Source organism: Gossypium hirsutum, chromosome D05, assembly GCF_007990345.1.
Source record: "Gossypium hirsutum isolate 1008001.06 chromosome D05, Gossypium_hirsutum_v2.1, whole genome shotgun sequence".
NCBI classification, from domain to species: domain Eukaryota; kingdom Viridiplantae; phylum Streptophyta; class Magnoliopsida; order Malvales; family Malvaceae; genus Gossypium; species Gossypium hirsutum.
The window spans coordinates 2,693,659-2,715,516 of record NC_053441.1 but is presented as its reverse complement, the minus strand read 5'-3'; the positions used below and the strand labels follow the sequence as shown (position 1 = coordinate 2,715,516).

At 33.4% G+C, this 21,858-nt stretch overlaps 4 protein-coding genes across 21 annotated transcripts; 2 read left to right on the top strand and 2 right to left on the bottom strand.

Moving 5' to 3' along the window:
• Positions 1 to 142: 142 nt before the first annotated feature.
• On the bottom strand, positions 143 to 2,065 carry LOC107907133 (heat stress transcription factor A-7a-like). Of its 2 annotated transcripts, XM_016834374.2 has the most exons (3): positions 1,458 to 2,065; positions 506 to 1,354; positions 143 to 407 (listed from the first exon to the last, which is right to left on the bottom strand). In XM_016834374.2, the coding sequence occupies exons 1-2, from the start codon at positions 1,980 to 1,982 to the stop codon at positions 536 to 538; spliced, it is 1,344 nt and encodes a 447-aa protein (XP_016689863.1). In that variant the 5' UTR covers positions 1,983 to 2,065; the 3' UTR covers positions 143 to 407; positions 506 to 535.
• Positions 2,066 to 4,245: 2,180 nt separating this feature from the next.
• On the bottom strand, positions 4,246 to 10,002 carry LOC107907134 (uncharacterized). Of its 16 annotated transcripts, XR_005913598.1 has the most exons (10): positions 9,684 to 10,002; positions 8,301 to 9,400; positions 7,559 to 7,627; positions 7,225 to 7,353; positions 7,083 to 7,133; positions 6,596 to 6,736; positions 5,262 to 6,510; positions 4,907 to 4,985; positions 4,556 to 4,806; positions 4,246 to 4,378 (listed from the first exon to the last, which is right to left on the bottom strand). XR_005913598.1 is itself a non-coding variant. In XM_016834378.2 (9 exons), the coding sequence occupies exons 1-8, from the start codon at positions 9,853 to 9,855 to the stop codon at positions 4,945 to 4,947; spliced, it is 2,952 nt and encodes a 983-aa protein (XP_016689867.2). In that variant the 5' UTR covers positions 9,856 to 10,002; the 3' UTR covers positions 4,246 to 4,831; positions 4,907 to 4,944. The 16 variants fall into 16 exon arrangements, 6 of the variants coding, with proteins under 6 accessions (XP_016689867.2, XP_016689868.2, XP_016689869.2 ...); XR_005913595.1 differs by having other exon boundaries at positions 4,556 to 4,819; positions 4,907 to 6,510; XR_005913596.1 differs by having other exon boundaries at positions 4,246 to 4,806; positions 5,084 to 6,510.
• A 117-nt stretch (positions 10,003 to 10,119) lies between these two features.
• LOC107907135 (30S ribosomal protein S16-2, chloroplastic/mitochondrial) lies at positions 10,120 to 12,041 on the top strand. The gene is made up of 4 exons (XM_016834382.2): positions 10,120 to 10,378; positions 10,511 to 10,556; positions 11,560 to 11,794; positions 11,915 to 12,041. Exons 1-3 carry the CDS (start codon positions 10,246 to 10,248, stop codon positions 11,789 to 11,791), a joined length of 411 nt encoding a protein of 136 aa, XP_016689871.1. The 5' UTR covers positions 10,120 to 10,245; the 3' UTR covers positions 11,792 to 11,794; positions 11,915 to 12,041.
• A 1,883-nt stretch (positions 12,042 to 13,924) lies between these two features.
• Positions 13,925 to 16,855, top strand: LOC107907136 (nucleosome assembly protein 1;2). 2 transcript variants are annotated; one of them, XM_016834383.2, is made up of 12 exons: positions 13,925 to 14,150; positions 14,258 to 14,301; positions 14,391 to 14,486; positions 14,807 to 14,899; positions 14,993 to 15,080; positions 15,177 to 15,238; positions 15,321 to 15,505; positions 15,601 to 15,778; positions 15,865 to 15,908; positions 16,060 to 16,255; positions 16,376 to 16,393; positions 16,484 to 16,855. In XM_016834383.2, exons 1-12 carry the CDS (start codon positions 14,132 to 14,134, stop codon positions 16,547 to 16,549), a joined length of 1,089 nt encoding a protein of 362 aa, XP_016689872.1. In that variant the 5' UTR covers positions 13,925 to 14,131; the 3' UTR covers positions 16,550 to 16,855. The 2 variants fall into 2 exon arrangements, with proteins under 2 accessions (XP_016689872.1, XP_016689873.1); XM_016834384.2 differs by lacking the exon at positions 16,376 to 16,393.
• The last annotated feature ends 5,003 nt before the right edge of the window (positions 16,856 to 21,858 follow it).

The window sequence follows — 21,858 nt, the reverse complement described above, 5'->3', positions numbered from 1 at the left end:
ACATATAGCCAAGTAATATGAATTTTGCTTTTTTTAATTAAAAAATGGAATCAAGATACGAATTCCTGCCATTCACATACGTAAGCACCATGATTTTAACCTGAACTGAAGTCGCAGAATATGGTAAAATTTCAAGTGTAGATGATAAAAAGAGTAGATTGTTTGTATTTACAGAGTATAGTGTAGAAATTTTTACAGCCTTAAAAGGAAAAAAAGAAAAAGAAAAGGACAATACAGAAAGCTATATATGAACATTCTATGACACTCTAACTGGTTTATAATTAATGAAACATTCGTTGCCATCAGCTCCAAATTGCCTTCAACAAATAATCATGGAAGAGCCTTGTTCATTTATATCGATGAAGATGAAGAAAGAAAGGCAGCAACCAAAGCAACCATTCACCTTCCTGCAATCAATAGCAGCCTAATAAGACATCGGATACATAATATTATAACCATGAAAACATACACACACACACGCACACATAAAATAAGGTATATATACTTTTGTTTTGGTAAGGAGTGGATCTCTAGGTTAGACACAGCCAGTTTGCTCCACCAACTCACTTGCAAAACCACCCCAGCTACATTGCTTCCAGCTGATTAAATCCTCTAACTCAAGATAGATCTTGGAATCATTCACTGATGATAGCTCTTCATTTCTTGCATTCTCAACACCTGAGCTTTCCCCTAGTAGATTTTCGGACATAACATCATAAACAGAAGACATCGCTGGTTCACTGCTCTTTTCATCGTGAAGGGTTTGGTTGTTGTTCTTCTCCGTATAATCAGGCAAAAGCTTTGAGATCTCAGCAGCTTGTATTGATTTCAATCTCTCTTCATTAACTTGGTTCCTGCACTTGACACTTAGGTCAGTCATCCCCATAGCCTCAGGCAAGCACTTTGTGACTTGCGTCTCAAGAAACTTCCCTTTCTTGCTAAAGCTAAACTCCCCTTCATCAATCTCTATATTTTGCTGCTTCCTTTTCTTAGTCAATCGATGAATAAAACTGGGATACTTTGCTATTTTAGCAATGAAATTGCACATTTGTTGTTGCCTACACTCAGCAAAACGAATCCGCTCATGAACAGCACTCAGCTGATGATTTGATTCTTCTTGTTGTTGTCTCAGTTTCAAGACTTCCAGTTGCAGTATACTCCGATCTTTCTTCAATATCTCAACTTCAGCTTCTAAACCAATATTACTAGTTGAATTATTAGCACAATTCACTCCACCTTGTTGTTGCCTATTATATCTACTTCTTCTCTTAATGGTTTTCAGCAAATGCTTCTTTCCTCTTTGAAACTCCTCATTTGCAAATTCCCATCTATCTGAGTCAATCTTTCTAAACCCCTAAAACATCCCAGAAAAGAATATACTCAATGTTAAAAAAAAAAAAAAATTTTAAAGGCCCAGTGAAATTTTGATATATAAAAAAAGGGTTAAAAGTGCTTACATAAGTGTTGAGTTGGCGGATGAAACTGGAGAAGTTCTTGTGCTTGAAATATTTAGGAAGGAGATCTTCTGAGAACTTATAAGAATCCCAAACGATGAAGCTATTGCGGTTAATGCTCCAGGAAACAATCGGGTCGGTTACCGGATCCTCTACCATCTCATATGTTTTCTTCAAAAACGGAGGAGGACCCGACTCGTTCAATCCTTCCATAGGTTTCGGCAAATCAACAGATGAACTGGAAGAAGACGACCCATTATTGCTGACGTTGTTACAATCCCCACCGTTCATCATATCATCAACGACACCGGTTTCATCATCATTATCATCCTCTTCTTCCTCTTTAACTGCTTTGATCAACAAAGCCTCTTGATTATCTTCTTCTCCGCTAGTTTCAGCTATTGGCTCTTCCTTCACTAGAATATTATTTGACTCTATTTGAGTAATCTCGTCACCCATTTTCTTCGAAAACGCCGTCGAGTAACTCAAACATAACCCTTCTCCGCCTCCATTGTCAGGCACCACCATGTTTACCGTTTCGTTTTGTTTTTGAAGAAGTACAATTTATTTTTTTTAGAGGGGTTTTTAAGGTGGATACGGCAGCAACAAATGAAATTAACGACACTGATATCGGCTGTCTAACTCTAAACTCCAAAGCATAAGGATAAGTCGCCACGTTTCATTTGCTTTTCTCACTTTTTTGCCATTTGTAGCTATCCTTTCATTGTCTCCACCTAATCTAAACCCTTTTATTTTGGTTTATTTACAATTATTCCCCTTCAATAAGACGGTGGCACGTGGGTGCAGGGAAAGCAAACGGTGAGCTCCTTGTTCTTTTCTTTTTCTGTGATGAAAATCTTTACCGTGCAATCGCATCTCCTAGCCGTTGTATGGACAGGATCTTGCGGTTACAGTACGACAAGCATTCGGTTATCCCCCTGCATGGTCGCCACGTGTCGGTCCAACGATGTCGTTTTGGGAAAAAAGGAGTCATTGTGTTGGGACAATGAGGTGGGATTCAACCGATAGAATGGTGCCACGTCATGGAGTGATGCGGTGTGGAGGCAAAAGCCGAAAACCTTAGCAACATCACATTCAGATTTCAGAACTACCAGTTACGATGGTGCCGTACAAGTGGCACCGAAGACCGAGTGTCAGATTTGCTGGGCATTTCATTTATTGTTTGGACCTTTTTAGCAAAGGAAAAATAAAGAGTAAGATCGTGGCTTAATCTGCTCCTCTTATTTACTTGCAACATATTTTATTAATTAACTTTTTACATATCCATAAGATAAACTAAAAAATTACTATAATCTAAAAGAATTCTACCTACAAGATAAACTTGTAGACTTGTTTACTTCAATTGATTAACATGCTTTTGTTGTTTTAAAAACTGGTTCATTTATCCATCCAACCGATGCGGATGGATAGGCATCTCTTTAATTTGTTTTCGTGTCTAAAAGCCAAAGGGATTGGTCTTTAATCGATATTGATGGAAGAGTGTTTTTGTTGTTTTGTTCCACATTTCAGGTCAGTCAAAAACTAAGTTGTAACTATATCAACAAATACAATGAATGGTAGTCTAAGTCCAAACAACTCACGTTGTTTGATAGTTAAAACACATTAGCAAATTGGCAGGAAGGATAGTATACGCCAAACAGTGCAGGGCGGAGCCCTCATATTATCCAAACTCAAACATCATTCATTTCTCTCTTACACCTTGGGCACTCTTCTTTTTCTAAGAAATGGAATGCACAAACCAAATACTAATTTTAATGATCAATAAATTAGATGAATTAATCTAATCCGATAAATAAACTCGATTATAATTGAATTATGCAACAATGACCGAATATCACAACCTAATTAAAATATGCCCGGGTCGCATGGAACTTTAATGACCTAAAACAATAATGTGACCATATCTTTTTTAGGGTGCTGTCACCATATTTAATATGATAGACAAGAGGATAAATTCCTTTTTAAAGTAATAGAATACAAAAATTAAAGGTGGAAGCAACTGTAATTAATCCAGTTTGAAACCAAGTGCAAAGTTGTGCAAGCATTCATACCAAGGCTATGCTGATTAGACATATATTGGTGCCTATTTGCTGATTCAGCTTTCCAGCTTAAAGGTAAGCGACATTGAGGCATCATCATTGAAACAATACACGATCAACTTTAGGCTTTCACAACTAATCAACAAGAACAAAATTGAGGTGATGTGCTTATTTGATCATCTACGGGTATGGCAATTAATTACATAACGGAGCTTAATCAAATTATAAAATTAATTTGTTCACTTTCCTTCAAATGCTTTTATTTCATCTAACTACGGCCGAGATGTAAAGGCATTGAATTGAAGCAACGACAGTGGATTCATGATTGATGCTTTCAAAGTCAAGTGTGTCATCCATCATCGTTTTTTGGGTCTACCTCTGCGCCTGCCTTTGCCCTATCTGTAATTCATACCTCCCAATACCATTGCCATGTCACTCTCGAATCATGGTGCCCGAGCTTGAGGAACCATTCACCTATCATTATAAATATTTGTTGACCGTAGATGATTCTGATGTCACTTTCCACCGATCTAATTCACGGATAATTTTAACAAATTAATGCTTATAAAATGAATGCGGACTTTGTTCCAAAATTAAAGGCAATGGGCTGCACTACACCTGATTATAAGGCGGATTTAGACCAGACGGTTTAATTAACAAAAAAGTTTACGCATCCAAAACCCAGCATTAAAAACCCAAAAGGCCCAAAATAATTATTGATAAATAATTTATTTTAAAAATATTTTTATTCATTAAACAATAATCCAAACTGGACTCAAATGTCAAATCTATTCCAAGCTCAGCCCGGCCAAGTCTAGATTTCACCTTTCCTGACCCATGGGTTATTCCCCCCATGGTAGATTCCTGTATACACCAATATTTAGAATCATTTCAAAACTAAGTAATTACGAAGTGGCAGAGACCAATTTTAAATTTCGGTTCCTGAACCAGAGACAACAACAACATGCAAACGTTTAACCATTTTCATCGAATCCAAAACTAAATTTAGCCGGCAAAATTTGTAAAGAGATCTGCACTCACAAGCTCATCAACGATGCTTCTTTTGGTTCAAGCCAGTAGTCGGAAAATGTAAAGGTCTTGAGGGCTGCACACCACTAGCTTAAAGCCAACATAAAATCACTAAAAAGGAGAATACCAATCTTTCTCATGAAAAAGTAATGGCGGGGAGATGATAAGAGAAACCCTACTGCAAGTCTGCAGCCGCAGATATTTTGCTCAAAACTTGAGATTCTTAAAGGCTGCTCCATGCTGGATTTAAACTCGTTGGATAGCTGGATAGTATACCTGACAACATTACTACTAGCCTGATTTTATAATATGGAATGAGAAGATGTCGACTAATGAATTTCTTGGGAAAAGTAAGGATTTCACCTCCGTCAATTGGTAAAGCCAGGGCGATGACAACCTGCCTATGCCATGAATAATGTATGCTCAACAGTTGGCCTCAACCCTGTCAATTAATAACTGAAATGAATGTCTATAATAACAGATATACAGATGACACTAACCCGAAATGCCTCTTTACAGCTTTAATCAATTCTCATTCACCTGTGCAATATCCTGCCCACCCCAAACCCCAAAATCAAAACCCGTTTTCAAATCAAATGCTACTGCGATATTAACCATTATAAAGTTGGTATTCATTTCTACTTTATTTTGCTGCCAACACTAGACAAAATGTCCAAAAGCTTCGAAGTTTTTGCTGTGTCAGTTTTTGTTCCTTCACCTGTTCTGCTATCCCCTGTTTCACTATTAACTGCAGTTCTAATAGCAGACTGATTTTTCTTCATTCCAAACTCAAACATTGTTGCAAAAGCTAGAGTAGACATCAGAGCCTTCTGAGATGAATTTGGTGTGCTTTTAGGTGTTATCTTCTCTGATGATTGACCTGTAGTGAGCAGGGAAGCTGGCATCTTCCATGGGTTTGCATTGGAGTTGAATTGTTTGTCAGACAACTGTTGACTTCCATGAACAGATTTACCCTTGACATCATCAAACTTTTTTGCCACTGCTAGAGTAGAAATGAGTGCTTCCCGAGCATTTGGAGTGCTTTTATGTGCTAACCACTCTGAGGATTGACCTGAAGTTTGTGGAGAAACCGGCAACTTATATGACATTGCACTTGAGTTGCGCTGTTCACCAGCTATATAATTAATCTTTGGAAGCGATCCATTGTTAACATTATCTGAACAGTTAGGCAAGCTAGATGATGTACTACTTCCAGAGCTAACCAGTTTTCCCAGAGTGAGATTTATTCCCGGTGGCACCACTGCTGGATGACTTTTCTTTTTATCTGTACTTGATGTACTTGGGGTAAGCTGACTGCTGAATTTACCTCCACCACCTTCAATATCACTGGGTTGTTGCTTATATCCATCTGCCCCATTCGCCAAACTAACTTTCCTAGTGGAATCTTCTAAAGAAGATTTTCCAAACGATAGAAAATTTATACCCCTTGGTACCATTTCTGGCTTTTTCTTTGGACTATCATTCCCATTCTGAATTTTGTGTGATTCACTTTGGTGGCCCTGAATCCCAAGTCTGCCACTTCCATTCATCTTCAGAGATGAGCTACCTAGGATAAATTTACTTGATTCTGCCACAGATGGCTTTGAAGCAGGACCACGGACGCCTAACATCCTTTGATTACTTTGACTTCCAACTCTTCCACTTTCATTCATCTTTTGAGATGAGCTGCCTTGATTAAGTTGAATTGATTCAGCGATAGATGATTTTGAAACAAAAAGAGAGTTTACGCCTTTGCAAGCAAGATTAGGTGTTTTAGAGGGAGTATCTGCCACAATTTGTTTTTTGCTTTTGTCAGAAAAACCTCCTAGAGAATAGGACAAGGCATTAGCATTCTTAGGTGGAGCTCTGCTGATATTCAGTCCTACATCAGAATCACTCTGCAATGATGACTTCAGTGGAAGATCAGGAGCAACGGTCAAAGATGCAACATCTCCCTCCAGTGGCTTCTGAGATGAAAACAAAGTCATTATTACCCATCCAAAATCAAATAATTGAAAATCTAGTGCTGTTTCTTTTGAGAAATAAGGTTACCTTGTGTGAAAACAAACAATCATCACCTCTGCTGCAGGAACCTTTAGTCGTATAATTGATACAGGGATACTTGGAGAGCTGGTGATCAAATGGACAATCATCTCCCTTCATGCATGACTGACGTGCAAAATGACTGCAAGGCTGCAAAAATGGAATCAAAAACATTGTAAGACAAGCAAAGCTAGAGAGAGAGAGAGAGAGAGAATTAAAATTCAATTATTCAAACTAAGGACATAAAAATCTATGCAACTTGTGTTCCTATCAGCTGTAAAATTTTTTTTTACAGATTCTTAACTAGAAAGATGCAAAATGAATAGAACTACAAAAGTTGTTGCCAATAGTAATTAGTAATAGCAACAATCTATAAGTCAATCTATAACAAAAAAAATCTAACAAACAGGTACCAAGAAAACAATGAATTATAACAGAATGCAGCTACTTGCATAATATAAACAAGGTAACCAAGCCAAATGAGTGATGACTATACCTGAGATTTTGTCAAAGGTACTGTATCATGTGAAAATTTGCACTTCTCACCCTGTGTGGAAAAATGATATTTAGGCCACTTAATACCATAGCAACATAGAAAACATGTTTGAGAAAATTAGTTAAAGAAGTAGAAGTATAACCTCATGACATCTTCCTTTCAGATAATGGCGACAATATGTTACAGTTTTTGGTTTCAGAACTGTCTGCAGTTTCAACCTTTTAACACCAAGCTGCCGGTTTTTCTCTGCTCTTTTCTTTCGTTTATTCTTCTGCAGAACAGAACCATAATAAGTGAATCATTTATACCTTTGAAGAGCATTGAGAGAATGTAAGGAAAACATGAAAGCTAATTCTTATATGACTAAAAAGTGCAGATTTGATCTTCGGAGAAATTAACTTGAACCATGAGCTGTAAAGTTAGCTAATAAGAGTCTATTTAAAAGTTCAAAAATACAAAATAGCAAACTGAAGTACCTTTTTCTTTTCTTTCTTCTGTGCAGGATTCAGAATTTGCTTTTTCTTATTGCTGAGACCAACATCCTTCTGCAAAAAATAGGAGAAATTGTACTTGTCACATGTCAGAACTCTCAGACCAATACTATTTTGACAACATAATTGTAAATAACCTAGTTCATACGCCCTCATATACCTTCCACACAAAGATTTCTGGCAGACTCTTGAACTCATTTCATGTCTTTTGGTGCACGAAAATGCAGTTGCTCATATGTGCATTTGTGAGAGCATGTGTGTGAAAAGAAGAGAGAAAGACAAAGAAGTGAACATAGTTTACTGTTTTACTTTTGATAAACTATTTATCAGTTGGAACTGTTCTAGATCTTTAAGATTTGGCATTGGTCAATGGTAAAGAATGGTGAGAAAGCGATACAAAGGAGGAAGCTATGAAAAGCATTGTCATGTTGTAGCAAAAAATAGCTGTAAAATCATGACCTAACATCCTGTATGTCAAATTCTTAAGTTGATGATAGGAGCCATTCTTGATTTATTCAAATTAAGAAGAGGTAAAATGTTGAAGATCTTTGAAAGTCATTTCAAAGAAAATAAAATGGCACCATCTTCATATCATAGAGAAACCTCACATGAAAAGGCAAGCTCAGAAAGAGGATGGCAATGACAGATGTTACCAAACGTAACTAAACAAGTTCATAATTGCAGATGGTCCCTAAACGGAAAAAAAAATTGCAGGTTAGAGCCATACCTTCAATTTAGTTTCAATGACTGTATTTTTGTGTCCAATTTGCTTCTGAATCTTTCCACTACATTCCTTTCTTTGCATCATTCCTAGTTCATACACCATCTGACCTGTCTCACTTCCTTTAAATTCCCCGGGTGTAACTTTGTTTTCAATTGGAGCAACAGTTGTATTAACGAAAGTAAACTCAGAAGTTCCATCATTAACGGTGCTTTCTTCATTGCAATAAGGGTGTTTGTCATCAAAGGTGCCTCCAGAAATTAGCGTCTCCTCCACCTTTTTTCCTGATACCACAGCACCATCTACCTTTTTTTCTGATACTACAGCATCATCTAAGAGTATATCAATTGACTCATTCACAAGCAGACTCTCACCAAAAATTTCTCCCTCTTCAAGTTCTCCTTTTTCAACCACTGGACCAGGAGAACACGTTCCCTCATTGGAGGGGATTATGTTCTCCAATTCCATCTCTTTTTGCTGAATTTCATTTTTCTCATGCATCAAGTTAGTCTTCAACGATGAACTTTGGTCTTTGACTTTCCCACTCAATTTTGATACTTCAATTGCCAAACTCTTATTTGAAGAGATTCCAAAGGGGTCGATATTCTTTTGATTACCACCTTCCATGTCTACTTGTGTCTGACCAACTGTTCCAGATTCCATAACAACAGGTGGACAATCATTATGTTCATCTTGATTATTCAACAATATGCCCGGACAATTATCACCCTGATTCTGGCCCAATGTTGCGGCTGAGCAGTTACTAATCTGATGACAATCTTCATTGCCTTTCATGATATTTTCTAAATCAGCCATTAGCATTTGTTCCCGACCAATCTCTCCATCCTGAAAACTGTTGCCTTCCATGCTACTATTAACCATCATATCATTTTGATCAAATAAATCCTGACCATCGTCCATCCCCATTATCTGCTCAATTTCATCTATTACCATTTGTGTGTCATTCAAGCCCTTGTCCCGGAAAACAGCACCTTCAGAACCTCCATTAGCCACCATACTTACAGGCTCCCTACCATCTGAGACAATCGACTCGCCAGGCTCCCTGACATCATCTCCACCTTGTTCACCTCGGTTACCACCATTATCTTCAACAAAAACAAAGAACATAAAAAATAAGAACAACAAAGTTACTGAACCTAAATATTGAAGGAAGTTAGTGTATTTACTTAAGAAAGCAGGATTGTATTTATCTAAAAGAAGAACGGAGTGAATGATCAATTCCCAAAAATCAAATGAAAACAAATTCTAATTGCTTTATCGGCGTGGTAACAAAAACAGATTTACTTTAAATTCAACTCAGCCTCTTTTATTATTATTTTCTTAAAAAGAAGTAAAAGAAAATCTGAAGAATTCAAATAAATACATTACCAGGTGTTTGTGGAAGAGGAATAATGGGAGGGGCAGTGGCTAGTGGAGAATCGCCGTAACAAAGGGACATGAGTCGAACAAGATTACGGTAAGTTACGCTCCTGAGATGCGATCGGCGATGAGGAGGGAACGAAAAGGGATCTCCTACGCCTGCCTCTTGCGGTTCTTCCATCTTTTCCGCCAAAAATTAACTTCTAAATTCCCTCTCTCACAGTTATTTTTGCGGACTTAAAACCCTACTAAAGGGTTTTTTTTCTTTTTTATCCTTTTTTAAATTTAAACATATTTTCTGTTTTTGTCCTTCGAAGTTAATGCGGGACCGCCATTTCAAGGCTTTTCCTCCAAGGTTCACGAAGCGCTAGCGTTAATACGCTGTCACTGAAACGACGCCGTTGGGTGCGTTAGAGTTAGACGCTTCGAACCGTTTTACTTTGGGAAGTAAATAATTAAAAAAAAAAAAAAGAACAACAAAATCCAAAACCCTAGCAAAGCAGCAGTGTTTGTTGAACTGGTTATCGAATCATATCGGTAAGAAGCTAAGAGACTATGTGAAAGAAGAAAAATGGTAGTGAGGATTCGATTGTCTAGGTTCGGATGTAAGAACAAGCCATTTTATAGGGTGATGGCTGCCAATAGCAGATCCCCAAGAGATGGGAAGCATCTCGAGGTCCTTGGTTACTACAATCCTTTGCCAGGTCTTCTTCCTCTTTCTCCGCTTATTAATCTTTGATCACCATTATTTTTTACCCTTGAAATCAAAGGACAGCTGATTGAATTAGCGTAACTGCTAATAATAAATTTCTATTTCATCTGTTTCTTTTGTACAGGCCAAGACGGAGGTAAACGAATGGGTCTTAACTTTGAAAGAGTCAAGTAAGCTTCATTCTTTCACTCTATTCTCTACTTCTCATCATATATATATTTTCCCATTTGGAGATATTACCTTTTGGGTTTATCACATTGTCGAGAATTAGAAGTATCTTTCATTGTGAATTTCTAAATTTGTGAGGTCTTGTGGTGGATTACAAACGCCATGGATTCAGTTTCAAGATTGCTATAGTGAGTAGTGTTTTTCAAATTTTTGTTGAGTAGAAACAACGTAGGGTTTATTTCTTTGGTTGTCTGGCTCTGACCTTGATAGTTAAAGGATAAGAGGGAGCTTACTGATGTGATTTATAAAGAAAATCTTCTGAATGTATACATTATTGTTATAAGGTAATAGAGTGAAAGGATTAACGAGCTGTGAAGAAGAAATGCTTTCTGGTTGGAAGTTGGCAGGCAATCAAGGATGGCAGAATATGGGAATCAAATCATTATATTTTAAAAAAAATGATATGAACACTTGAAGAGGATGTGCTACGTAATTACTAATTAGTGTGAATGGAAGCTTGCAGCTCTTATATTTGCTTCATCATTAATGCATTTTTATACCAAAGGAGAGTCCTAGAAGCTGTAAGAACTATCTTGAGGAGTTGCTCAAAGGAGGATGCAATTCAGTTCAGCTAGAGTTAACTCGATTTAACATAAAAATAGTTCATGGAATATTCAGATTTTAGAAAGCAGAACAAGTTACAAGTCAACATTTTTGTTTATATTAGTTGAGACATTAAGTGCTTCCTGTAGGTCCTTGGATTCCTGTAATTGAATGTTGTATCCCTTGGTTGCTCAATATGTTAAGTTTTGTAGAAAGGAGGAGGGGGGGGGGGAATCCCACAGTAGTACTAACTTTTTTTATTGTTCCGGAGAATGCGATGAATTACTTTTAGTGCATAAGCTTAGCAACTTCTGTAATTGGCAGTGAAACCACCCAATATAATAGACCTGTTTTTGTGCTCTGCAATCAATAAAAATTTATAATGTCATTGTTTTTTTACAGGTATTGGTTATCAGTTGGGGCACAGCCTTCAGAGCCGGTGCAACGCATCCTTTTCCGAGCTGGAGTATTGCCTCCGCCACCCATGGTGGCAATGGGACGCAAGGGTGGACCACGTGACACGCGTCCCGTTGATCCTATGACCGGTCGTGTTTTAAACGAAGAGAAACCAATTGCTGGCAACCAAGAAAAAAGTGGCGAATATGAGGCTGTTGATGAGTCAAACTCTGCATGAAAAGTTAATATTATCCCTAAGACTCCTCACTCTGCAATATCTAAAAGTTGAGAAAAATGAAAAGGTGGATTATATTGGATGATTGTAAATTTTTGTCTGAAAAATAACATTTGCCATTTGCAGAAACTGCCAGCTTATTTCCAGTGGCCTGGCCCTGCGTACAAGATTAGTTCAATTAAATGTGATCCAATGACAACTATTTTGGATCTTGAATTCCCTTTACAATACTGAACCAACCATGTTGAAATTATTGCTAGGTTTCTTGTTTTCTCTATTGTAGTCGTTTATCTCATGTGGATTTTCCTGCATGATATTTGCAGAATAAGGTGCTTGCTGCTCGAGTAGTATAATTGCTTATTACTTATTGGGTGTATCAGCATGCTTCATATCAAATAATGATAAGACGTTTACCGCCCAAATGTTTGGTTTTAACACTTGAACCTTTTAAGTTTTGAAAATTACTTGATATCTCCGTTTACAGATAAATATGTAAATTACAGGTTTAACCCTTGTAAATTGGTTAAATTTATGTTTGATATGAAATACATGCGCTAGAAGAAAAATGGAATGAAATTTTTTATTCGTACTCATTCATTGTTTACTATTTTGTATGAATACAAAGCTTAATTGAGCTTTTAAAACTTGTACTAAGTATATGAATGAAGGTAAGGTTAGCAAACTCACAGCTCACAAATTAAGTGTACTTAAGGTAGCATATCTTTTTATGAAAACTTAATACCATTATTCCCTTTGAGGAAGGAATAAGATATTATTCAAATTACGAGATATTATCAATTTTTTCCTAATGATATTAGTTTGGTTACGTTTGATAATCTTCATATGAGTTTACATACGTGTCCAATTTTTATTAATTAATTTAGCGATTCACTAATAATGTCAGTATCAGGTACCACAATAAAACACGTTGATAGTGTTACTTTAATGGAGATTTTTAAAGTATAACTATTGAATTGAACATTTTATGAAAATAAATGTACCATACTAAATACATTGATAATTCAAATGTCATATTGAACATTTTTAAAGTACAAATATTACATTAAATAATTTATAAAAGTATAAATATCAAATATGATTATCCTTTTTATTTTTTATATCACTTAGTTAGCGGTGTATGGCAAAATGATAAAATAATAATAAGGATATGATATTTTTTATGGCATGAGAGGAAGTATATTTTACAAGTAAGGTAATTTTGAAATATTCTCATGCCTCGATTTTCTTCCGAATATGCACGTATAATGCAACATTCTTTTTAGTCTTATAGATGGTCAAATTCTAATATTAGTATCCATATTTTGTCTAAATTGTGGATTCAATGCAGTCAAATTTTATCGTTTAACTTCTCAAATTAGTTAATTTTAACCTTTGTACTTTTTCAATTTTAAGATTTCAATCCCAATCCAAAAAGTAGCATTGATTAAATCGTGTTATTAGTCTTACACAACGTGCTAAGTTATATATTTAGTTTATGTTCTTCAATTGGACCATTCTTACTATTTATACTTTTCAAAAATTGATATTTCACTCTTGACGCAGAACAACATATGTTAAATCTATTAACCAATATTTTTTAAACCAAATCGATGCTCGAATCGATCAAGCCACCGGTTTGTCGATCTGACCGGTTCAATTAATTTAATTAAAAAATTAATAAAAATTTAAAAACTCGATTCAACTGCAAATTCATTCAGTTTTTAGTCGGTTCAACCAGTTTGTAACAATTTTCGATCTAATCGATTCAAAACCACTCTCTAAACCGTTACCTCGATTAGTTCCTAATCCGGTCCGATTCAAACAACATTGCTATTAACTGACTTTTTTTATGTAAGTAATATGTGAAAATAGCAAGCTAACATGATATTACACATGAAAATATGTTTGTAGCATCAGATTTTAGAAAATAGAATTTAACAGTTACCGTTTCGTCAAGATTAAAATTTGAAAAAAAGAGATTAAAAATACTAAATTAGAATATAGAGACTAAATATACAACTTATACACAGTCTAAGGACTAATAATAGAATTTAACCTTTATAGATTTTCCAGATAAAAAGAATATACTTGTTAATAAATTTTTAAAAATCTAAAAACAATAAAATAAACCGCGGGCTCAACAATAAAAGGGATGGGAGTTTAGGTTTTAATTACGGGGAAAGGATTTGAAGTGAGGCAACAGTTTTATTATAAGCCTCCCACTCAAACCCTTTCAAAACACCCTTTCGCCCCACCCCTTTCAATCTAGGGTTTTATCTAAGGTTTTAGCTTGCTCTTCCCCTTTCAATTTCTGGAAATTCATCCACGAGTGCTAACGTTAACATGTCCGATCTCGGCGGTGGTAATTTATTTCTCTTCTAAAGTTCTACTTCTACTACTTAGTTCTTTTTTCGCTTCACTTACTTGTTATCTATATTCTTCTTCTTCTTCTTCTCCTTCTTTTTGCAGTTATTAACGAGTTAGCTCGAGCTGATCTCCTAAACGATCTCAAGGTCGGTGCCTGCCGACATTTTTATTTTCTTTTTTAAGAAAGATTTTATATATTTTTAGTGTTCTTGACTTTTGATGTTGTGATTTGTAGAATAAACTTCAGAATCTTTCTCGACACCACACCGAGATGCTGGAAAGACTATCTCCGGATGTCAAGAAGCGTGTGGAAGTTCTCAGAGAGATCCAGGCATGTTCTCACTTGCTCAACTTATTGTTATTGTAACTGTGACCTGAACTATTAGAATATTATTACACATGGTTCAATTTGTTTTTCCGCACCAATGGGACTTGCGGCCGGATTTGCTTCCGTCCTTAAGAAACTTGAGTGTCATCTGATTTTTATGGTTATGTGCAAGTTTTAATTCAATATTTTGATAGAGCAGAAAGTTGTATGTTCTTGATGTATAGCTACTATTCTTATCTTTCTTGTATTGATTGTTGTAATCTAATTTTAATTTATTTGAGTTACGATTTTGATGGTTTGGGTTCTTTTAATTTCTTTAACAGGGCCAGCATGATGAGTTAGAGGCTAAGTTTTTTGAGGAGAGAGCAGCACTTGAAGCTAAATACCAGAAACTATATCAGCCCTTATATGCCAAGGTTGGCCTTTTCAATTTTGTTTCTGTATGTCTTTTTTTCTTTATCAGTTACTGTTATTTATTTCCTGACTGGTTGATCATCTTATGTTTGTAGCGATATGATATTGTGAATGGTGTTGGTGAAGCCAATGGAACTACTGATGAAGCTGCCATGGACCAAGGAGAGGATAAAGCTGCCGAAGGTATGATCTTATTTTATAATTGTGCCCTACCTTTTTTCTCGTTTGGATCCTTCCTTTCCATGTGTATGAATGTTTATGCAATTATGATTTATGCAGAGAAAGGAGTACCTGATTTTTGGCTTAATGCAATGAAAAATAATGAAGTGCTTTCTGAAGAGGTTGGTGTTATCCATTTGTAATTGCCATCTTGATACATTTTTCTTGTTGGAATCTCATTTTACTTCTCGTGTTTGGAATTAGATCACCGAGCGTGATGAAGGGGCTCTCAAATACCTCAGGGATATTAAGTGGTATAGGATAGAGGAACCCAAAGGATTCAAGCTTGAGTTTTACTTTGATACTAATCTGTATTTCAAAAATACCGTGTTGACAAAGACATATCACATGATTGATGAAGATGAACCTATACTAGAGAAAGCTATTGGGTAAATACATACACTCTTATTTTGGAAATTTCTTTTTGAATTATCTGCTTACATGCTTCTTACTTTGTTTAATTGAATATTAACTTAATTTGTAGGACGGAGATTGAATGGTATCCAGGAAAATGCTTAACACAAAAGCTCCTTAAAAAGAAGCCTAAGAAGGGTTCAAAGAATGCCAAGCAAATCACTAAAACTGAAGATTGTGAAAGTTTCTTCAACTTCTTCAATCCTCCTCAAGTTCCTGATGATGATGAAGACATCGATGAAGATGCTGTAGGGCTAACTTCACCATATCTGTTTAGACTTTGATGATTAATTAGTTGTGCTCTCAATTTTTTTTTTTTAACTTTGTTGTGCAGGCTGAGGAGCTACAAAATCAAATGGAACAGGATTATGACATTGGGTGCATTCTCTTTTCATCTTACTCTTAGCCTTGTTTTTCAGTTTGAACTGCTCCGCATGCTTTATATGAGCTTTTATTCATAAGTCATTCTAATTGTTGATTTCATTACTTGAAATACTATTTTCGTTATACCATCTGCTAATTTGTGTAGGTCAACAATTCGAGACAAGATTATTCCACATGCTGTGTCATGGTTTACGGGAGAGGCTATTCAGGGAGATGAGCTTGAGTTGGATGATGAGGATGAAGATGAAATTGAGGAAGATGATGACGATGAAGATGAGGAGGATGACGATGATGACGATGACGATGAAGAAGAAGAAGAAGAAACTAAGACTAAAAAGAAGGTATGGTCGTGAGATAAATTTTTGTTGCATCTTATATGTATATGCACATTTGTTCTTTGAGAAATTGAATAATAGTTTGTCATTCGTTCCATGTTAAATTGCTTGAAAATATCGCTGCAGTCATCATCTGCACATAAGGTATAACCAGATAACGCATCATTTAGGTCCCTATACTTTAGCCCTCGTATTGAAACTATACCTAATAATTTGTGCCTTCTACTTGTGTAGAGGAATGGAAGAGCACAAGGAGATGGGCAGCAAGGTGAGAGGCCTCCAGAATGCAAGCAGCAGTAGATTGTAATGGCTGCACACTATATAGAGATGTTTGATTGGAAGACAAGGTGGGGGGAGTGTGGGGTTTGCAGTTTTGGTGGGTTATATTTATTTTTACAATTTTTTTACGTCATTCCATGCATGATTGGTTTGGAGAAAATCCTTTTTCCCTTTTTTATTGGGTCTGGTCTGTGGGTTTGATAGGAACCCTGGTCTGTTAGTTGAAATGTGTTAAAGAATTTTCTTTTACGTGAATTTTCCTTTAAAACTCTCGAGTATGCCTATTTTAGTATTTATTCTCAGTCTGATTATAATTATTATTTTTTTGATCTCTTGCCATGTTCCAGCCTTAATTGATTTTTTGTTTGATTATGCATTGGCTATTTGCTTTTTTTAATACCAATAGCAAGAAGCAAAAACATTCTGTATTGCTGTGCTAGCACAATGCTCAACTGATTTTATTATTTGAATAAAATGACTAAAGAACTTTGTCAGATTCTTGGTCTTTTGTTAAGCTTGGCCTGGTTTGTAGCTTCTTCAATATCCTACGAATTTGACTTGTGTCCAAAATCCAGAAAGAAGAAAAATTGGGGTAACTGAATTTGAAGGGTATTGAATGAAATCAAAATAATATCCTAATGTATTTTATTTTAGATATTTGAGATCCATTTACATTTTCTTTTTGATATTTCGTCAATTCATTATTATTGATTTGCATTATGCTTTTATTGTTTATTTTTATTCGTATTTTAAAGCTAGAAAAGGTTTATATTTTCTTTTGTTGGAAATAATTTACCAAACAAAATATTCATAAAAATGGCTAGCCATCGTAATTGTTGAATCAGGAGAAATTAGGTACCAAATAATTTAGATTCATCTAACTTCATTTTAAGTTCATATGTTTTTCTCTAAGGGGGTGTGCCAAATTGTCTTGGAATTATTTTTCTATTTAGCGAATATATATATATTTTAAAAATAGATAATAGTTTAAATATGAATTTTAGTACAATAAATAAAATTATTGTAAGATAATTAATGCCTTTATTATGAATATGAATGAGTAATATTTTGAAGAAGAGTTTTTTTTTTAAAAATAAATTTCTTAAACCTTTTCAGTTTTTATTGGAAGTTAAAATCAATTTAATTAATATTAATCAACATGATAATTTCTAACATTTCAGTTATATATAAATTAAAGTAACATTTCATAATTTATTACCTAATGAATGCTATTAAATATTTTATAACCCCTAAATAAATATACTTTTATGACGTTTTTAAAATTATTTTAGATTTTATAATTTTATTTGAACTTAAATGTCAAATTTAAAAAAATCATTGAAAATTTGAATTAATAATTTTTATATTATAATTTTTTATATAAATTATTATTAATAAAATATTAATAAAAATTATAGGAAACTTTTATATATAATATTCGAATATACGAATATTATTTTTGTAAAATTATTCAATTTTTTAGAACTTTAAATAATTATTAATATTTTTTAATTTTTATTCTTAGTTTTAGTTTTGAACTCATCTAAAATAAATTTAGACAAATGATTATCCAAATTTAATTAAACTTGGACATTAAATATATATTTTAAATTTTTACTTACTTTTATGCAAAAATATTTTTTTTAATTTTCTTGAAAAATAGTAAAAATATTATTTATTATATTTTATTTTTAGGATATTTTATTACAAAAATATTTTTAGTTTTTCAGGATAAATATAAAAATTATAAATTATTATTTCATTTTGGGGCATTTGGGCTTCACTAAGGTACTGCAATTTCTTTTTTTAATTTTTGGGAAAGCTGTAAAAATTATTATTTATTATATTTCACTTTTAGGAATTTCGGCTTCATCATGATTTTGAAAAGATATTTTTTTTAATTTTCCGAGATAACAATAAAGAATATTATTTATCATATTTTATTTTCAAGGCACTTGAATTTGTGTATGTCAAAATATTTTTAACTTTTTGGAATAATTATAGAAATTATAATTTATTATATTTTATTTTGGGGGCAATTGGGCTTGGATACGATGCTACAAAATTTTTTAAAATTTCCGAGATGACTATAAAATTTATATTTTATTTGTCCCGTAATCTTTTGTTCATACCTGCTACACAACTTACCCTAACAGCCTTTGCTGATTCTGACTGGGGTAACTCTATTAATGATCGAAGATCTACTTCAGGGTTTTGCATTTATTTAGGAGGAAACTTTGTTGGTTGGTCCTCCAAGAAGTAGCATGTGGTTGCTCGCTGTTTCCTTATTGCCTGAGCTTGATGACTATAAAATTTATATTTTATTTGTCCCGTAATCTTTTGTTCATACCTGCAAATGTTGTTGCTGACATTACGTGGCTGTTTCCTTATTGCCTGAGCTTAGAGAACCAATAATTGGAACACCAACCATCTGGTATGATAATATGGGGGCAGTCTAGATCTCTGCTAATCGAGTTCTTCATGCTAGGATGAAGCACGTTGAATTGGATATGCATTTCATACAAGAAAAGGTGGCTTGTGGAGAATTGCAAATCAATCATGTGTCTGCTCAACATCAGGTTGCAAATCTATTTATTAAGCCATCATTTGAGGATCAATTTACCAGCCTCAAGTCAAAACTTGGAGTATGCACTTTTCTGAATGATTTAGTTGCTTGTCTTTTAACTGAGTTGAAAACAAGGACATAACAAATAATGAAGAATGTGGTTTGTAAGTTGCTGCTAATAGTGATCTATTGATAGCTTGTTAGTGTGGTTCTAAGTTACTTAAGTGTCGTTATTTTGCGTGCTGCTATAGCCTACTATAAATGGCTAGAGCTGTTAAATCCTTATTATGATGACTGATTTGAGTTTTATGTCTTTAATGTTTTATTTCTTCTTTAGTTTTTGTTCATTTTAGCTCATTATTTTTGAGCTGATATGGGTTAATAATTTTTTTAATGATTATATGAAATGAATTTGATGTATATTAAAATTAAAATGTTGAAACAACAAATCATTAATTTAATAGTTACGTCAATTAATTGTTAAGTATTTAACGGTTTTGAAATTTTAAAAAAAAAAGTTTTATGATTATTTTGTAACTTTTTAAAGTCGGGTGATTTAGAATAAAATTTTTTTATAATTGGATGATCATTTATATAGTTCCCATTTATTAATTACTTAGAAAGTACTTAAAATTTATATTTCTTATTATAGATTAGTGCAAAATAGAAGTATGCCTAAAAGCCAACCGGAAAGGATGGCGATTCCTTGGAAAGAATCATGGGTCCAACTAAATACAAATGGTGCCGTTAAGATGGAAACTAATAATGCTACTTTTGAAGGAGTCTTGCGAGATCATGAAGGTAAATCGATGTTAGGCTTCAACATATGTTTAGGGAAGTGCTCAGTCTTTGATGCAAAATTATGGGGAATCTAAGATGGTTTGTTCATTTTACAAAGTCGAAATTATTAGATAGTGTTGATCCAGATAGACAGCATAGAGATTGTGATAGTTATTCAAGACTCGCTCAGGAATTCCTCGAACGCTGCTTTAATCATGTGCATTCATCAACTGTTGACGAGTATTGGACAATGGTTTCTAAATTATGTTCCTAGAGAAGAGAATAAAGATATTGACTACATTACCAAAATGACTTTTGATAAAGATGAAGGCTTGATTTTATTTGAAGCAGTGTCATTGGAGATTTCATTTGCTTTAAATTAATGTAATGTTTATTTTTATTTTTTTTACACCAAAAAGAATATGTTTCTTATTTCATCTATAATTATTTAAATATTACCTAAATTAATTTAATTTTTAATATTTAACATAATATCTAAAAAGAAACATTTTAATTTCCAAAAAAAATAGACATTTTAATTTTCAACAATAATTATTTATAAAAATACCAAAAACTTGAAATTAACCAATCAATCCTTTTCATAACAATTTTCAAAAACCAAAATTTTCAAATTAATTTTTTTTAAAATGTGGCAAACACCAGTAAATTATATGAAACGCACTCCAACAAATACTAGCTCACTTGGCGGTAGCTGTCTAAACACTGTGTGCGTTCGGCTCCGGCAGGTTTTTTACTAAATTATTATAAAAAAATAACTAAAATATTATAACTTTTTTTATTTACCAAAATAATATAAATTTTTTATTTACCAAAATATACAAAATAAAAAATAAAAACCTGCAAAAAAAAACTTGTGGCGGCACCAATGGTGCCAAAGGACTAAAATGTATTTTGAATTTTGATAGTGAATTGCTGCCGCTGTGAGTGTGGGGCACACTAAAATTGAAATGTGGCTAATTACCTTCTAAGCCCTCTTTATTTTAATTAAGTAATAAATTCTAATTAGTTAAGTGATAATTAAGATACTTAGAATTCTAATTAAGTAATAACTCTATTTTAATTTAATAAACTATTCTCATTTAATAAACTCTAATTTAATAAACTCTATTTTGGTAATTTGATGAGAATAGTTTATTAAATTAAAATAGAGTTATTAAGTAATTTGATGAGAATAGTTTATTAAATTAAAATAGAGTTATTACTTAATTAGAATTCTAAGTATCTTAATTATCACTTAACTAATATTAGATTTAATTAAAAAATTAATAGAAATACCAGACATGCCTTATTGAAAAACCAAAAGTAAAAATAAAACTGATCACCCTAACCCAAATAGAAAAAATAAATTATAATTATAAACTATTCTCATCAAATTTAGTAAATTTTTTAAATAAACTATTCTCATCAAATTACTAAAATAATACATAAAATGCGAATTAGTTTATACTTTTTTAAATAGCTTTACTTTAGGTAAAATATATTTACTTTAATAATAAAATAAAGGACTTTTATGAGTAAAAATCATAGATTAAGAGCTTATTTAACTATAAAAATAGATTGATGGCTTGTTTATTAAATAAAAAAGTGAGTTAAAGGGGAATAAAAAGAAAATAATAAATAAAGAGGACTTGGAAGGCAATTAGCCACATTTTAATTTTAGTGCGCCTCACAGAGGCAGCAATTCACTTTCAAAATTTAAAATGATAAATTTACATTCAGGTCCTTGAAACTACAGATAGTTACATTTTAGTCCTTTGGCACCATTGGTGCCGCCACAGATTTTTTTTACAGGTTTTTGTTTTTTTAGTATATTTTGATAAATAAAAAAATTATAATATTTTGATAAATAAAAAAATTATAAGATTTTGATTATTTTTTATTTTTTATAATAATTTAGTAAAAAACCTGACTCTGGCAATAGGAGGTTAAAAGAGAAAAGAGGAAAAAAAAAAGAAAGAAAGAA

Coding starts and splice junctions, on each gene's coding strand:
- LOC107907136 (XM_016834383.2), top strand. Junction 15,239..15,320: donor ATGAAGTGCTTTCTGAAGAG/GTTGGTGTTATC, acceptor GTTTGGAATTAG/ATCACCGAGCGTGATGAAGG. Junction 15,909..16,059: donor GAACAGGATTATGACATTGG/GTGCATTCTCTT, acceptor TAATTTGTGTAG/GTCAACAATTCGAGACAAGA.
- LOC107907133 (XM_016834374.2), bottom strand. CDS start 1,982: ATGGTGGTGCCTGACAATGGAGGCGGAGAAGGGTTATGTTTGAGTTAC. Junction 1,355..1,457: donor TCCGCCAACTCAACACTTAT/GTAAGCACTTTT, acceptor GGGATGTTTTAG/GGGTTTAGAAAGATTGACTC.
- LOC107907134 (XM_041093120.1), bottom strand. CDS start 9,855: ATGGAAGAACCGCAAGAGGCAGGCGTAGGAGATCCCTTTTCGTTCCCT. Junction 9,401..9,683: donor TCCTCTTCCACAAACACCTG/GTAATGTATTTA, acceptor TTTTTGTTGAAG/ATAATGGTGGTAACCGAGGT. Junction 7,134..7,224: donor TGAAAGGAAGATGTCATGAG/GTTATACTTCTA, acceptor TTTTCCACACAG/GGTGAGAAGTGCAAATTTTC.
- LOC107907135 (XM_016834382.2), top strand. CDS start 10,246: ATGGTAGTGAGGATTCGATTGTCTAGGTTCGGATGTAAGAACAAGCCA. Junction 10,379..10,510: donor TTACTACAATCCTTTGCCAG/GTCTTCTTCCTC, acceptor TCTTTTGTACAG/GCCAAGACGGAGGTAAACGA. Junction 10,557..11,559: donor CTTAACTTTGAAAGAGTCAA/GTAAGCTTCATT, acceptor GTTTTTTTACAG/GTATTGGTTATCAGTTGGGG.